General features: G+C 39.7%; 1 protein-coding gene and 1 long non-coding RNA gene across 2 annotated transcripts in view; both read left to right on the top strand.

Annotated features, from left to right (window-relative positions):
• The window catches only part of LOC139969465 (uncharacterized), a 75,318-nt gene that overhangs the window by 49,789 nt on the left and 6,706 nt on the right, over positions 1–18,823 (top strand). The window lies entirely within an intron of this gene.
• On the top strand, positions 15,868–17,897 carry LOC139969459 (uncharacterized). Its single transcript, XM_071974463.1, has 2 exons — positions 15,868–16,105; positions 16,559–17,897. The coding sequence occupies exon 2, from the start codon at positions 16,560–16,562 to the stop codon at positions 17,889–17,891; it is 1,332 nt and encodes a 443-aa protein (XP_071830564.1). The 5' UTR covers positions 15,868–16,105; position 16,559; the 3' UTR covers positions 17,892–17,897.

The raw sequence follows: 18,823 nt of genomic DNA on the forward strand, positions 1-18,823 counted from the left end.
CTGAAATTCTATTTCAGATATCTTTAATTTAATTCGAGATATCTGAAATTGAATTCGAGATATCTGAAATTGAATTCAAGATATCTGAAATTCTAATTCGAGATATCTGAAATTGAATTCGAGATATCTGCAATTGAATTCGAGATATCTGAAATGCATATGCATAAATTTCCGATTAAATGTTAAGATGGCACGTATGGAAAGCCATTTTAACATTTAATCGGGAAATTTCAGATATCTGTAATTGAATTCGAGATATCTGAAATTGAATTCGAGATATCTAAAATTCTATTTCAGATATCTGAAATTGAATTCGAGATATCTGAAATTGAATTCGAGATATCTGAAAATGAATTCGAGATATCTGAAAATGAATTCGAGATATCTGAAATTTTATTTCAGATATCTGAAATTGAATTCGAGATATCTGAAATTGAATTCGAGATATCCAAAATTCTATTTCAGATATCTGAAATTGAATTCGAGATATCCGAAATTGAATTCGAGATATCTGAAATTGAATTCGAGATATCTCGAATTCAATTTCAGATATCTGAAATTCCCTGGTATTTCGAGATATCTGAAATTGATTTTAAGATATCTGCAATTATTTGTAGATATCTTAAATAAATTGGAGATATCTGTAATTTAATTTGAGATATCTGAAATTATTTCGAGATATCTGAAATTCCTTATTAAATGTTAAAACGGCTTTCCATACGGCAGCGACACGTCTCGGCCATCGGGATCGTTTAACAATTCTTCGAGAGGTCTCTGGGGAATACTTTGACAGCGAATTTCTGGCGTCTGAAGCCGTTTTTGCGGAAAGTTGTGCATGGGTGGTGTTGTAGTAATGCAGATAAACCATTCCAAGACATGAAAACCCACCACTTCATAACCTCTTTAAAGATATATGTATTACTAAGATCTAGAGTCAGAGAAGTTGTTTTATTCAACCATTTCCTTCTGGCAAATGAGGGTAGGAGGAAGTTGGAGGTGTTGTTGTTCCTATGTTCAAAAGATGGCGAAAAGGGGATCCGTACCCAGTTTAAAGTAAAGCAATAGAGTACAAAATAAAAGTAAAAGAAAAGGCAAAAAAAAAAAAAATTCCTATGGTAATAATTACATCACACTGCTTCACTTTTGATATAGACTCTTTAAGGTTGAAATGTACAATCTCGAAAACTGCATACTTTTAAGAATTGAATGAAAATTTTTAAGCAGGAAGCGCAGATTCAGTCCTCCAACATTAACATTTCAAAATTAGTCAAGTTACTTTCGTGGTATTATAGTAAGGGCTTGCTTGTGATAATGAAAAAAAGTTGGAAGAGCTCATTTATAAGTATATACAGCTTATTTCACGGACATTAATGTCAGAACTAATGCCAACATTTAATAATAAATTTGCTCAAACAAAAGTCCACCGGGTAAGTTTCAGACGAGACCAAAAAATATTAAATTTATTCTGTTGGTGTAACACTTGCTGCAGGAGCTGCATGGAAGGTATAACAGAGTAGTGAATAATAGGATACAATAGAATTAATCATATTACTTTGACATTTAGCTTGAACGGTTAACCACATTGAAAAGTGACAAGTTAGAGAGTAAGTGATGAACGGGGTGCTCTTTCTCAACAACCTCTTTTGTTAAGAAAAAACGAACTTAAATTATATCCTTGTTTCGATTCAGACAATATTTTGCCACGAGTGGTACTATTATTCGGTATGGAACTTTAATCTTAACATACGATTGTTTTAAAAGCAAAAGTACTTGGCTGACGTTAGTTTCCAAGTATCTCTCAGAGTACAAGTTTAGTAATACTATTTATAGGCCTTTCATAGTCAACTAATATATATCTATGAGTACGCAATAAAGTACTTACTTTCCAATTGAAAGATGGCTAGACTACATGAACTTTATCATACATAGTATGATTACTTATGATAAACCCTACCTGCCCATATCGGTGTATGTATTCCTAAAGCCTTAAGTCCATTAAACTGAAGTGATGCCATCTTGATCCCAGAATGCTTGGCTTACATAATTTGAAGAACAGTTCGATGAATTTCTTAACTGAACAAAATAACTAAATTTACTTGCGCTTAAAATGCAAACTACGTCTTTCTGCAATATTGTGTGAATCTTAAAGATTGATATGTGATTGGTGAGTACGTTACCATTAGTATTCCCGTTCTTTGAGAAAATTAAGAAATGAACATTGCCTTTGTTTCTCACCCGACTCCGATCAAATAAATCCGATAAAGGTTACAAGTTTTGCGTTATCTAGTACCTTTTTAAAACAATAACAACATTGCAAGATATGCAACTTACATCCTAAAAAAAAACCCCAGACAGATGGGGGACAAGGGATATATTTCGTTGTTCAAATTTGTTAATTGGTATTTAGCACACTTTCCCCGACAGAATCGAAAGTATCTTTTCGGAAATGTTGCTGCATTAAGAACTGTAGCAAACCTACCGAATATAAGGCAATCAAAATAAGGTTGCAAGTAAGCACACATATCTTAAATTAAATTGTCAAATACGTCTACAAAATAGCTCATATTAATAAATCCTTTTCGAAATGTCTTTCATATCATTTTAGCCACTATTTTAGTAGCAAATCTAAAACACCAACATTTTGTACAAATGACAAAGTGGGGTTTGTTGATTAATTAGTGATGATATATTAGAAACACAAAACATCGCTAAAACCTAAATGCTGCATTAAATCATACGGGTCTTTAAGTAAAAAAACAAGAAAATCAAACAACCAATTAACTTTTTTGCTTGTGTGTACTTTATTACCAGGTGTATTCCATTATTGTTTTTTTAATTCGTTGACAACGAAACAATGACTGTCCAGTTCCACAGAAACTCTATAACTCTTACACTCAACATATTAGCAGAACTTTCATTTCTTTTTCAATGGCAGACTTTAGGTTCTTCACTGTATACAACATACTGAGTTTATTTTGTCTACATGTTCGAAGTTTGGAGATTTAACTACCTATTTACATGTTGCATATCTTCATCTAACAGACCACAGTGTTTCAATCATATATTATATTTTGTTTCCTTACAGCTTCCCTACAAGAGTCGATTTAAGATGTCCCGTGACGATCGAGTTTACAGGAGCTGATACTGAATGCGTTGTACAGGGAAACACAGAAGTTTGTCTGGTTTTTCCAGTAAACAAGAGGGTTGCCAGCATAACTGGGAAGGAAACTACTGCCACTAGTTTTAGGACTTCGGTACGAACACGGCCAATGAATTGAATTTAAGAAGGACCGTGTCACGACTCGTTTTGGTCTTTAATGGTTGGAATACAGGAGTGTCAATCAAATGAAAGAATCTTCTCTTGCACTTACAAAGTCATGCCAAACACGAACTTCAATTAAAAGGTAAGTAGAACTTCCACAGTATACTTTGCAAAATGATGTGTTAATTAAGTCTCATAGTAAACGATAAACTCCTTCCATTGCTGTAACATGAAACAAAATCAAATAGATTACTACACCCAATGCGTTACCTTCTTCCCCCGGAAGTCGACCAGTGCAGCACCTGGCGTATAGTAATGTTTAACTATATAACTTTGTTATAAATCTGAACCAGCACGAATGACAACACTCCTGGAAATTCGTAAGACAAATCTGTAGTACTTTAATGACAACCGTGTCATGTTTTATCACATTGGAAACCCCGTTTTTAGAGTGTAACTCGTTCTCGCAAGTAATTAGAAGGTACACATATTAAAATATTTATGATTCAGAAGGCGTTCAATTAATACAGTTTGTTGTCAATGACTAGTTTCGATTGAATTCCTGCGTTAAAAGATATTTGTGTTAAAGTTTGTTGGCCTAACGTTTCGATCCTAGCAGGATCTTCTTCAAAGGTAAAATGACAAGTAACAGTAACAGAAGGAAAAAAAAAAACACGCATCGAATACAAACAGATCAATGAGCATGGTGAACACAAAGAGATAGATGTAAAGCATTAGTAGACAAGGGATGGAGAGAAGAAAGAAAGAAACCAACAGGGCAAGAGGAGAGGTAGGAGATAAACAGTGGTGGGACAAAGAGAGGATTAAGGGAAGGGGTAGGGAATAAACTGGAGAAGGACAAAGACAGAAAGGTGTGGAGAAAAAAAGAGTGATAGAGAGCTATGAGAAGAGGAGTGATGGAGGGGGGGGGGGGACATGTCCTTCCTGAATGTTGATCCCATGAGGTTGAATGGTGAAAAGGCGTTGCATCCACAGCCTCTCTCTGCTGAAAAATATTGATACACCCAGTGGTTGAAAATAAATAAACAAGACGATTATTAAGTCAGAGCAAATACATTAACGGAATGCATGGCTTTGTAAATCTGGGTGTATTGTTACTTCTCAACAACGTATGACTTTGGATGTTTATACAGATTTATCAACATTAAAAATACAAATTAACAAAGTATACAGAACGACTACCTCATCAGCCTAATAATTATACTAAAACACTCATGAATTTCTAATTGTAAACTGGTTTATTTCGGTAATTGAAATAGTTACATTAGCATGTCGAATATGAAGTAAATGTTTTACAAAGTTCATATAATGTGAAACAGCCGAATGGGAATTATGAAAAGTAAGTATACACTTATTACTTAATAAAGGTACTCGCATTAACTTGACATGTGATTTGTAATATCAACATGTAAACTTTCCTTTATATCATCAAGGCATTTATAAGAAGCCAAGATTAAGAATAATTAAAGTTATAAAGTTCCAACGACGTTAGTGTTTGGGTGTAAATATGTGTTTGAGCCATGAAATGATTATTTTATTGTTTGTTTTCTTCAAAAATCGATGCGTCCAGTGGCGTACATAAGGTACGGCAGTTATGGCACGTGCCCTGGTCGCCACTTGAAGGGGGCGCCACTGAGCAGTTTATATTTAAGTCAGAAAAGCCATCCTAGGATAGTGAACAGGCCTCGACAAATATTGACTTTTATTATTTTTAGCAGATATTATGATAAAGTTAACTTATCTAATAGATGGGTGTCAGATGCTTGGACCTGGACGCATTTTCAGTGTTTGCCATCATTATTATATCTTTAAAATATTTCTCTTTTAAGATGGGATCTATGTCCTCCTTTTTTTCTACATTTTTCCTTGCTCATTCTTTTCATCTTCTTCATCGAAATGAGTACTTAGTAATGTAGCAATTTTTACAGAGCAATAACTATTGCTCTTTTTTCTTTTGGCAAACTCCTCCTTCTTAGTGGTTCTTTGTTAAATTTGCCATGAATTTACTGCATGATCACTTGTTGCACAGAAACCTGTAAGCTTACTTTCTTGTGATTGAGGTATAAGTTCTAATGGTTCCACTGCTTTGTGTAAATTATCTTCAACACAACCCTTAGATTATTGATAAATCCTCTTGAAGGTGTTACCTGCCACCTGGAATGTAGTCTAGGCTGTTGCTGGAATTGTGACAAGTAGACTACCGTCAACTTGAAGTGTGTAACTGTATTGTTCATTTTCTATGTTACTAATCATAATAACTATAATCTTCAAAATGCATTTAATTGTGTAAGGTGTGTAAATGACTTGACAATTACACCTCGGATTTCTCACTTTTTTAAAAGAAGGAATTGATTTATCTAGTGTGGTACACCAAATTGCTGAGTCAAACTGAGGACTCTGCTATGAAAAAAAAATTATATGTATGGTTGCATTTTTTTCTCATCTATCTATATCACAAAAACCATCTCTGTGATGTAAAATTGTCATTACAAATTAACTTCAAAAATATTAAGCATTACAAAAGTCTCGTCCTCTAAGAGTTTGTCTAAGTATATTTTGGAGCAGTTCTGTTCATGTGGGAAAGTCTCTGTCAACCTCTTTAGTACCGTTAGTTGAAAAAAAACCATGAGGTCAGTTGATTTGCAGTACTTTCAATGTTTGGTACAATATCTTGTAATAATTACGGCTGTAATATCTGCCTGCTGTGTTCAAGATAGTTTTGCAGTCGATATCCTTAGTTACCTATCAAAGTAAGCATATACGATTAGCAGGAGGCTTCGCTGGTAAGTGGAAACTTTGATCTCTTTCTACACAAATTGTGATATTGTGATATTCCAACGAAGCATGATGAATTTTGCGTGATGAACGCCTATCTTTCCCTGATAAATCATAGAAAGTTCTTTGTAATTTATGCTAAAGAACATGTATGCAAACATCTATCAGTACATTTCGCATATAAGGTTTGACCAAGTTTCTCTGCATGGGTAACTTAGGAGGTCAAAGCAAGTATCAGAATGCATCTGGGTGCTGTGATCTTATTAAATGTGATGCCCACTGTAACTGTAAAACTTATAATGCAAACATACTTCACAAACTTCTGGCTATAATATATATATATAGTTGTGCTATCATTACCACAGCTGGCCTGGGCTTGAAATTGTTTGTGCTTTTACTGAAGGAGAGAGTGAAACCTAACTCAAAAATTCCTTTACTCATCTAAACATGAGAATTGTTAAGAAATCTTCAATACAGATCTGCGACCGGGATTATTTTTGTTCTATGATATCACTGATATTCCAGGCTAAGGTTAGTAGGTGGGAAAGTTACATCTGCGAGACAATGGAAAGTGTTATAGTGAAGCACAGAAAACCTTGATGTATGATTTTATGAAGTTGTGTGAAATATTACACTGTTAAGTTTAGGCTATTTGTAAGATTATGGTCTGTTGTGATAAATCGTTTAGTTATGGTCTTAGCTGTATAGGTACACTTCACAAGATATAGGAGGTATGATTAGGAAGAAATTGTACAAACATAGAGAAAACTTGGCAATTGTATTGTTAACTTGCACTCGTGGGCCTAAGTTGTTGTTATTATGTGACATTCGTTTTTACTTGTCAGCATAGATGGGTTTAAATTATTGGTCTTATATCCATGTTGTTATCTATAACTTAACACACTCATTACATACTACAGATGTCGTCGTATTTTTTGCCTTGCTATCAATATAATCTGTTAAACGGATCATGTGATAAAGAGTTCGAACTTTATATACCAAAGATAAACACATCATTCTATCTATATCAGACAAGCCCATAAAAAGAACATACATAGCAGATACTCTGCAGGCATCAAGGTGCAAAGTACAATCACTTAACAAGTTTGAAGACATAACCCAAGTTTGCCGCCATGAAGCAATTATAACAGGAAAAAAAATGCTATGACTGATGTGGATTTTTGAAGCTGCTCATTTCTGCCATCATTTTGGTTTTTGGTCAATGAGCTGTTAACAGCAACCATCTATTATTTGATCTCTGAATGAGCTGTCGGCTTCATCATTCCACAGCATGACCTTGTCACCGAGGATTCAATCTGACCGAATGCCACTTTGGTTCTACCAGTAATAATTCTACCTGCAATATTGTTTCATGGTGGTAACATGTTGTGTTCCCCTGATGCGACTTCATGATTATTCAGTGGGGGTAGCATCACCAACGATCGCATCATAAGCTTGTGTGATATTTGCGCTACATTACCTCTAGTAGTTTTCTGTGATTATCTCTATTATTATTCTTATTTTTTTCTTTCTGTTCTTCATATTTTGCCGCAGTAAGGCGATATCATACCGTAATGATATTTGTTTTGCCTGTTTTTATTATGTAATGGTGCCTTTTTAATAATGATGGTCCTATAACCAGGAAATGATGATACCAATTTAATGTCTTGCATGGTATCTGACCAAAAAGAAAAAAGGAGTATAAAACTAAACATAAAAAAAAGACATGTTCATTCTGCTGGAGGAAGAAGAAGAAAAAGACAGGTTGTTCGCAGGTCACAAGTAGTGCAAGAATACTAAAAAATAAAAGGTTTAAAAAAATTGTGAATTAGTTTGCAGGATTTAGAGACAGCTGTAGATAACAGAGCCATATGTGCAATATATATATACACCATCTGAAGAAGAAAATACAGTAGATTTGTCGAAGAAATCAACATTTATACTCATTTTGTTTTAATCTCTTATCCAGAGTCGTCTTTATTGCGGGGGGGGGGGGGGGAGGAGGGGGATTTTATGAAACTTAACAAGTGCACTTTGAATAAGAATGTTATTGAGTAAACCTCTCTCTTATGATCATTCCTGTTCCCCAACCGCCCCCTGTTCGAATATTTATTCACCAAATGAAGGTTATGGTGGAAGTGACTATTGAGTTCATTTGTTTAGCAACATATTACCTCCCAGACACCTCTTTCATGCTGTGAAAAGTAAACATAAATTCTTGAGATTGTATTTTAAATAGTATTTTGCAAGACAGTAATTGTAATGAGCGTATCGTTAAAGTGAATTTTAGGAATCGACAAAGTTATCAAATTTAACCTCAGTGATATTTTGACAAATCAAAGGTGGGAGGGGGTAGAGAGGAGGGGTGGGGTGGGATATGGTCACAAAACTTGTTTTTTGCCGTTACGAGCCTGCAAAAATCATGAAATCTCTGACATCCTAATAACCACTAAATACAACTCAAGCCATGCACGCGGTTACAGCTGACTTGGTGAACGGTACTAGGGAGGGGTAAGAAAGACTGGCGCTTTAGCGGTCGTGTAAATCGTGATAGGGTTCAAGGTAGGTCGGAGTTCACACAATTGCGCTCTGGTATGGTACATTTTGTCACCTAGAAATCTCTTGGTGTGTCTTTCTGGCGTTCACAAGATGACCAGTGGGCTGGTGCATGTGGGTGGGGGATGTGAAAAAGTGTCTGTCAAATCTAGTGTCTGTCAAATCTAGCAATATGTGCCGTGCGAGAATCCTTGGCTTTGGCCACAGGGTCGCACAACTGTCGACCGGCATGTACACCGCCGCTCACGTCTCCTAATGAGGCCCAAAGCCCCTGATAAAGAATCTACGGATGATGTTAAATGCCATAGTTTCATTTTTCTTTATAAATTAGCATAGGAAAACTAGCGCCACCATTTTTCATACCGTCATGTTCATTGTATTGTCGGCGCCAAAGCCTTTCTTCAACGGATTTTCTCTTGTCAGCTATTGTTCATAGTGTAACGTGCGTAGTTATGGAATTAAAGGGGTTCAGGGTTTATCTGTTAGGGCGTTGCTGCGTAATGAGGCGTAGAGAGATACTCGGGCTAGAGAAAGAAACATACACGATGTGTTGCATACTTTGCAAATATGTATTTGTGAGGTGTCTCACTCAGGACCCGGCACTCAAATGCCATCCAAAAGTAACAACAATTACAGCTGCTACTAAAACTAGTTAACATACAAATAAAATAAATAGCATTGACATACACAGCCGTCAAAATACTTTCAATACGCAAATAAGCTTCACATGACAATATAGCCAATTTACATAATATAACACACTCTTACAATAGTATGATAGAGATGCATGATAGAGATGGTAGGAAACCAACAAGCATTATCAACTGAACTTCAATAAACTTCAATCAAGAGTTTTGGAACGTTTGATCGGATTATCGGACTAAAAAGTTTGAGTAGTGATAAGCTTCAGTTCTTACTAAAAATCGATGTGAAGTCATCCCACTCTATCGACTATAATGTATGTATTTTAGATCCTCCTGTAAGTAGGATCTCGCGAAGAAGCCATCATTAACTTAACAAAGTCGCAAGCTGACCGAAGTCAGTCTCTTAGATCTCATATTTAACATCCATGATTGAGAATCGTCAGTTGTCAACAACTCTGTAACTGGACGACATGCATTAATCTTGGAGTGACTCGAACTTGGGGCCAATTATGATCGAAAGGCACCGGCGTTAACCACTGAGCTAACACTCCTTGTATTTCATTGAAATACGATTTGTTCCGGAAAGTGGAGAAGCAGCAAATTTATAGCGAAAGCGACTATGTAATACTTATATGTTTCATATCCCTGACATTATGTTATGTTGTTTATAAATGCTACGACAACAATTTTTTTTTGATATGAGTCAAACTTGTGCGGTATAAGATTTCGCAGCTATACGTGTAGTCATGAGCTCACAATGAAATGTTTACTTTATAAGGCTTTAGAAACAATTATCATTTGGAAGTTGAATGTGGGACAAGAGGAAAGCAATAACGTTTGTGGACATTAAGGTAAGTGCACGATTTCATTTTCTTACTAACTTGTTGCGATTTCCAAGACACTGTCATATGCGTCAAAGTTGTCGATATCTGGCGATACAGAAATCCACGTTTAAAAAGATCGTGCCAAAACAGGACCAGGAAGGATAAAATAATCAACTCATTTTAGAATTTCCAAAATATGAATATTGAAGAAACATGCATTAGTCTAACGGTAGAGTACACTACAAATATAGGTATTTTTCCTGATAAAGCTAAATATTGTAAAGTTTTCCTATATTCCTTTATAATACCATTTTAAGAAGCTGTCAACTTGATGAGAATTTTTCAAGTTTGTCATTAAAACAAATTAAAAATATAAATAAATAAAATTCAATTCAGGAAGGAAGGAAGGATTCAAGAATTACGCCTTGAAGAAGCTTCATGCGTCTTAATACGAAAACAAATCCAATATGAAGGTACTTTTTAAAGTAAAGTCACATAGGAAAGAACCTAGTCACGAAAAACCAAACAACGAACCGGTTGATCACCTCTCAACCCCAGTCCCCTTGCATGGAGACTGCGACTAGGCGCTCGTCGTTATTGGTGTGTGTCACGAATCCCCTACAAGGGGAACATGATGCTGCACATAGTGGTTGTGGTTTATACAGTGACATACTATTCGCCAAACACGGGGAAAACGTTCGTTTTAGTTGAGAAACAACAGTCGATGACAAACAACCCCTACGACCCCATCCGAACATTCACTATATGTTACGATACTGTTGATCCAAACCAAGTTTGTTTTACTGCCTATTCGTCTTTATCTTAGGATACAAGAAACCTCTGGTATAAAGTAATACCACATCTTGTTCATACTTTTTCTTATGAAAAGATCAGACTTTAAACTTGTATTATAAAATTGATTATATCAAACTGCAATATTGTGGAAAGTTGTAAAGTCTTTTAATTGGTGTTCATAGAGTGCACTGTTTATCTCATCCCCGTAAGGTATGCAGTTTGTGTTATTAAACAGAATGTATATAGTGAGCTCAATGGAAATGTAAAAGTAATTGTACGGGATTATGTAATTCTTGTGTGGAAGTAGATGCTAGGTAGACATGCAACATTGTCTTAGCTGGATTGGTCTCGTAATACTTGGTTACAGTAGGTTCAATGAGGAATGGACAGCTTTCTGGTGAGATAAAGAATAGAGGATAGCTAGAGCTCAGTTGGAGAGGGGCGTGAAAGTAACTCTTGGAGGAGACAGTTAGTAGTGTATTGTAATGTGGCGAATAACGCCTGTAGCTCGGTGGAGATGTTACTATCGTTACCCCTGGGGGAAATTATTGGTAGGCCTAGGATGCCTAGCTCCAACAAGCACCACGCAAATTAAATGATTAAAAAGTTAAGATGATTTTAAGATGATTTATTCTCTCCGGGATACAAATAACTGTTCAATTAAAAGCTGTAAAAGTACTTGAAGAAACTGCATGATTGGAAACAATAAATATGTATAAATTATTTGGCATCTTATACTGATCGTGAGAACTGGATGATTCATTTTCCAGAACTAATTTGCCTCTTTAAAAAAAACACCCGGCTGATATCTGATCTGATCCATGATTGGTTCAAATATTACCTACTACTGTAAATGAACCAATCATGAGTAAGAAAGAAAACAACACGTGGTCCTAATTTTTTCTTATGTCTTTCTTTGTCTGAAAATACGGGCTCCTAAACTAGACGTCTGAAAATGGACGAACAATTTCTAATGTATTTCTTTGTTCGTACACCGTGGGAATTAACGAGGGGAAGCTTGAAGATCAAAAGGTTAAAGAGTTAAAGACCTTACAGGTGTTAGATAGGAACTTAAAGGGGCTAGAGTATCATTTCATGACAGTATTTCTATTGTAGAAGGATTATGCAATATTTCAACAATGTATGAGAGTGTGCCATAGTTTTTACCCTGCAAGATAAGATCTCAAATATCACTTGGAAGAAATATACCAGGTTCATTGTGATTATCTGTGGATATGGCTTGGTTGGTACTGATTGAACCAACGACACGTAATTTAAACTTACAATCAACTAAACAAATAAGGGTAACACCCTAACACAACTGAACAAGTAACCTTTTTATTATGTAAATATGAAAAAGCACTATACGTCCAGTGCGTACATAACTCTCTAATATTATTAGAGAATTACTAAACCTTGCAGGTTACGTTATTATTGATATAGAGGGAAATTCTCACCGGACTTGTTTTTTCCTTTTTGTGCTTGCAAATACCTACGAGGGAGCGAAGCACATTTGAAACTGCTGCAGTGCCCACTGACCCAATATTGCTCTAGCTGGGACCTAGTCGGCACCGTGAACCCCCATCCAATAGCAGTGTACCCCCCATCAGAAGTACCCTCTAACATCCTTGATAATATTTCCAAGTGGGTCAAAGTCCCACATGTCTTTGAGTTGACCAACTCCAATTTTGAAAGCTAAGCACTTGCATCTACGATCTTATGATGTATGAACTTGTTTATGACATCTGCATATTTCCTTCAAAAGATCTTTGTAGAAGGAAGGGAAACAAGAATGTAACTGAGATTTTTTTTTCAGTGTCGGCAAAGCAGAGAGTGGTGTAGGGTTGTTGGTTGGGACGGGTAAACACTACTTTCCCCGGTAATGTGAAAAGTTACAAAAGGGCATATTTTCATACTTACTAGCACTGTTCTTTGTTGCTGAAAAGTACTCTTCACTCCATTTTGGTATGAAAACACCAAACTAGTATTTAAAGAGTGCCCGACTGTTGCACAATTAAAAAACCCAACAACATCGAAATGCCGTTTTGGTGGATTCCAGTAAAGATATTTGTGGTACAGAATGCACAGAGGTTAGGTTACGGTGTGCATTCTCAAATCAAACCGAAGTGTCCCACCTCACTGCCCATCGAATTTTGTGCCCCTCTTTTTGGTCACATTGACGTCTCTCCCACCGCCTTCATGGCAGCACTCGTTAGAGCACAGGTATAGGGGAATATGTACACCGTACCTACCCATCTATAATAAAACATATCAAACCGGTCAGAAGTGTAATTATATAGCTACAGTTTGAGCAGAGGTTTCGGCCGAAGCATGGCGACAGATGAATAATTTGCACGGAGGGAGAAACGGAGGTGTTCAAGATTGTTATAATGTGCACAGTTCTTAGCCTGGACCTGGACTTGTCTCGGACTAGGACTTGTCTCGGACTCGGATTTGTCTCGTACTCGGACTGGCAGGAATCACTCTAGGGCTCTGGGTACTTTGTATTCGGACTTCGACAAGGTACTTCTGTACTCGATTACAACCCTGTGCCTGTTTCTTAGTAACTCTATTTCATATCCACCAAGCTTCACTGTTCTTCGGTTACTGTAGTTCATAGAGACCCAATTCACTGCTTTTACGAACTACTTAAACATCCTGACTATAGAGGTAGTTCTACTGTTCGTACGTAAGTACGTACGTTGCTTTCATACTGACTAATAACCTTTGTATTATGGTATAATAAACCACAACCAAAAGTAGTTGTATAGCACCCGTAGTGCATAACTTTATGCAAATTACAATGTAATTGGTTGGCATTCCTCATACAAACAAAATTTCAATGAAGCAATATTTCTTCCCATCAAAAAATATTAAAATATTAGTAACAATTAGTAGATTAACTTCCATCACGGATATTTACAAAACTACGCAAGCTTCCTACCAGCTTATGGTTAATTAACAGTTATCAACGTGTCTAAACTTGTGGATACCAGTGTTGCATGTAGACTCATATGTGTCAATGCATAATTGCGTTCGCGTAGTACCGTAAGCCTTGGGTAACGCGCACATCATAAATAATGATCATTTGTACATAAGCGTACCCTCAACTTTTCTTATCTGGTCACTAAAAACCACAGATATAATATCCAAATAGAAGGACGCGTCTTACTGATTAAACTGCGTCAAAGCAATGGCGCAACCGGATCGTTTAAAATGGCCGTCAACTTCTTCCAAAAGAAATTATATCGAAATTGGATACTATAGATTATGCTTCCTATACATTCTACCGATAGGAACCAAAGACGGTTGAAAATGTCAATCTTCATGTGTTGTGATAGGAAATTAAAACCAAAAAGATCATTCTTTTGCAAATAAATATATATTTTTTTCATGCAAGAGAACAATGTTTTATGACGAAAACTGATTTTGGGTCCTAAATTGTTTGTAACGGTCTAGGCCTACACGATAAGAATACATTGAAAGGAATGTGTACGTCGGGGTTGTGGGCTGGGTGGGGGGGGGGGGTAGGTTATTAGCTAGGATGAAGAGAGCTGTCGAGAGGAAAATCCTGGTGAAAAACAGGCCTTTTTGTAGATATTTTTCTCATGTCAGAAACAATAATTATTCTATTTTTTGGGGAATTTATCTCCTTATTTGTTCATGTTTTCTGTTTTGAGGATTATTGGCTGACAAGATAACTATCACTTGTACTACCATTGCAATCACAAAGCAAAGCGGGAGAATGTTCCTGATGGTGCCAATTAAAATGGACCATTCCGAATGAGAGAAGTGATTCGTAGAATGGCTCAATATGTAAAAACGTCCCATTCCTTATATGGTGATGTCACTCATTACTGTAGCAATACAAACTGTTCATACACACCAATACGTCCGACTGGTTCAGCACTTTTATTTCAACTTTGTCGAACCCTCGCTCTCTCTCTTACAATAACCTTTCCATTTCTTCATCGTAAAATTGATGAAAAATGATGAAAATTGATGACCAAGTACATCTTGAAGGCAAAGGCTTGGTTCAGCGGTTAGAGTGTCCGCCTCACATTCCTAGGTTCCAGGATCAAACTTACGCCAGGAGCTAGATTCTCTTGACCTATTCAAAAATCGCTGCAGTGCAGTGGTGATATGCGGAGTCTTCCATGGATTTGGTATTCCTTGTTGGTAAACTTGGTAAAAGGGATTTGTTTCTGTTCTTCAATGGGAAACAACTTTTCGTCACAGCTGCACTGCAGTGATGTCGAATGCCTTTGCTTACCACAGTTTTGAGAATGTGGGCAGATACTGGGGCATACAGTCTAGTCCGTCGGATGTGGACGTTAAATGGTGGTCCCGCGAGCAGGAAGGAAAGCGAATTCACACCCCAGCCTTGTTATCCTCTGAACACTTATCGAAAAGAGAAGACTTGAAGTAAGCCGGTTTTCATCCACGGTCTAACACGGATAGGGTCTCAAATAAGCTACTGTAAGTCTTCCTGATCCTTGGGTCTCTAAACTAGACTAAACTATCTAGGCAGTTAAAACGCCATCGTTCGTGCTTTTCAATCGTAAACTGCGTTTAGGAATGTATATGGGTATGTTTGTCCCGCTGCTAACCTTTTGGAAGTATTGAGGCGTTGCGCTGTGCCATTGATTTTTTTGCAAACATTTGTGCCAGGTTCGTTCTACATTGAACTCCGTGGTAAAAACTGATTTTCATCTCAGTCGAATGAGAGTCACTGTTCGGTAGCGTTCGACAACATGTTCAATGGCATTATTTGAAACTAAGTTCAACCAGCTGGTGTTACAGGCCAAACATTCTATTGGAATATTCTACGCCATTTGTGGTGCAATTTGTCTATCGCTCGAAGACATGATACTCTACGTTGGAGGTAGGCTCTTACATCCAACTTTTATATTTGCTTGTAACTCGGTTATAGTCTTCTGTCTTTGCTTATTTACTTCGCTCCTCGCTTACCTGTCTCCTCACAACCTTAGCACCTCATTCTACCGTGCCTATAAAGTCCTGGTAAATAAATAACACTGTGCGCCCTCTATGACCGGACCCCCCTTCCGGTCCCTCCTCCTTTTTCATTCTACCATTCCAAGTGCCTACACGCATATTTTTCTTGTGGATAGTTTCCTTGGAAAATTGTCTTGGTTTTCTTCGACGATCGCCGGAAGTTTTTTAGCTTCGGATCTTTAGAAGTTTGACAGTCCTTTCCTGACCGATAAGTATCCTTTTTGTCAAAAAGGGAGGGTTTTGGGGACTGTTTTCGTAGTGCGTTTCCTTCTCGGGTTGGTTTGCGGCGGGGTTAGCAGTTCCGCGAAACTGCCTAGGTTCCCGCCCTATTCCTCCCCACGCTAAAGCGTGTTGTTGTTATTGTGTTTTCTTAGCTTGCTTACTAGCTTTCTTCCCCCCAATTAGTTTCTCTCGTCCCCCTTTTGGGGATTCATATTGCTCACTTATATTCACTCTTTTTCGTATGTATTTCTCGCTCTCTCATTTTTGTTTCAGCTTGCATTTTCATGTTAGGCCACCCCGTAGCGTTACCTTGTTTACCGTTGCTAGGTTACGCTACGCTCCACCTAAGCCTAATTCCCTCCCTAGTTCTCCCTTCTTACGTTAAGCTTCTATTGTTGTTCATTTATCACTAAGAAGTAATCTTCCTTAATCCGGTTATTCAGCATGTCACGCAATCCATTGAAGTGCATCAACTGCTCTATGTTTCGCCCAGGCAGAGCCTGGGACGAACACGACCTTTGTCCAAAATGCAGATCCTGCACTCGACGAGACCCCTGCCTGGTGTGTATTAAGTTTACACCAGCTCAGTGGCAGGACATCGACCTGTGGCTTGAGGGCTTACGTAGCAAGCTCCAGGGAAGGCTGGACTCGATCCCGAGCGCAATCGGGGCGCTGGAGGTTCCAGGAATAACGGGAGACAGAGAGGAGGAGGGAGTAGTAGAGAGAGAGGTGGAGGAGAGTGGCCAGGAGAGGGCCGAAGGAGAGAAAGAGGTAGAGAGAGAGGAAAGAGAAAGAGAAAGAATTCCCCTAACGGCCCCGGCTACGTCCGGATCAGTTACGGCCAGAGGGAAGGGCAGGAGCAAAGGCAAGGCTCCTGCCAAGAAAAGACCTCCAAAGCAGAGGCACAGCTCGGCCGGGCTGGAGACTCCGTCTCAGTCCGGGCCGCAGCTAAACAGACCCACAGAGCGCGGCCCCCCGGCCGTGGGAGGCTCGGGTCCTAAAGAGAGAGCAACCGAGGGGACTCGGAGACGGAGCCGGTCCCGTTCCAGGGAGCCGGACAGGGAGCCGGAGAGGCGGGTTCCGACGGAGATCCCGGCCCGAGAAAGTAGGGAGAGAGAGTCCTCCCGCCGACCCAGAAGGGAGAGATCGGGGTCGCATACAAGATCCCCAAGACGTAGAGAGAGGAAGAGATACTCTCCAATCTCCGACGAGTCCTCGGACTCTTCCGACGAAGGATACAGAAGATCCAAGAGGAGGCGCCGGTCCCCGAGACGGCGTCAGGAAGAGGAACCAGCTTGGCTTTCCAAACTCACCGGCCTGCTACGGCCCCTGCTGAAGCAAAGGACGTCCACGGTAGCCGACGTGGCACCGGGCCCTACCAGCCCCGTATCGACCATGGCCCCGCAACCGGCCCCGGACCCGGACGCTCTGGATTGCAGAGCGTCGGTGAATCTTTCCGGCTTGGAGGACGAAGGGGAGCCCATAGATCCAGATCCTCTCGACTACGATCCTATGGAGGACAGCTTTGGTCACAATTACGAACCGGAGGAAGCACCCGTGACAGGAGGAGCCCTCCCACAGGAGCTAATAACACGGGCGGCAGACATATTCAGACGACACCTGGGGTTCGAGGAACCCGAGACGCAACCGCAGAAGGCGGGCCGGGTATCAAAATTGACGGCGACCGGCGAAGCGTCATATAAGCCCAAAACTACCATACCAGTAGACGCAACCTGTTATGACAGATTTGAGGCCATTGCCAACAAGACCAAGTAGACGGCCTTCCCGGCCAGGGCAGATAGAGCGGTCAGGGTACCTGACGAGGCCTGGAAGGATCTATTTAGATGCCCAACCATCCCCCAGGAGGCCAAGGAGAGATTAAAAGCCGAACAAGGGGCCTCATCCACACACGTGTTCAAGACCCCGGACCAGAGGAAGCTAGAAGAGCTTTTGGTAGAGGTGGACATGGCAGCCCGTTCGGGCATGAAGTTCGCATCGGTACTAATGCTATCAGCCGAAGTCCTCATGCGACACCACCAACAGCTCCCTGAGGACAGCAGCCAAGTATCCAGGGACGAAGCGGGCCAGCTCCTCCTGCTGCTGGGCCCCCTCGTCAGACTCGCGTACGATCAATTTGCAAGGGTCGCTACCAGGTCCGTAAAGGCCCGTAGACAAAACATCGTCTCCGCCATCCATTGGCCTTCGACGGAGGCGAAGGACAGAATGCTGGAACTACCAATCCTCGGGGAGGACCTTTTTGCGGGCTGCTTCCAAAAGAAACTGCAGGAAGAGGTGGCCCGAAGGGAGACTCTGGCCAAATCAGAATTCCGACCCCCACCTACCCAGAGAACCAGACCCTTCCGCCCGAGGGAGAGCAGAGCACCTAGGGGAACGAGAGCAGCACCCGCCAAATCTATGAGCAGAGGAGCTCTCAGAGGCCGAAGCCGGGGGGCAGCCTTCCGTCCGACCCGCCCCTGGGCCCCCAGAGGAGGCAGAGGCTCCACGTCGACCAGACGGGACAGTGACCGCTCCTCCAATCGACCAGCGTTCGCCGCCCAGCCCTAGGGGTGCCCACCTCACCGCGGCCATTCCGCCGGTGGGGGGGGGGAGACTAACAAACTTCTCCCAGCAATGGGAATTTATTGGCGGGGACAAGTGGGTGTTGGACACAGTCAAACACGGGTACAAAATAGAATTCTCCTCCAGCC

This window comes from Apostichopus japonicus, chromosome 7, assembly GCF_037975245.1.
Source record: "Apostichopus japonicus isolate 1M-3 chromosome 7, ASM3797524v1, whole genome shotgun sequence".
Lineage (NCBI taxonomy): Eukaryota > Metazoa > Echinodermata > Holothuroidea > Aspidochirotida > Stichopodidae > Apostichopus > Apostichopus japonicus.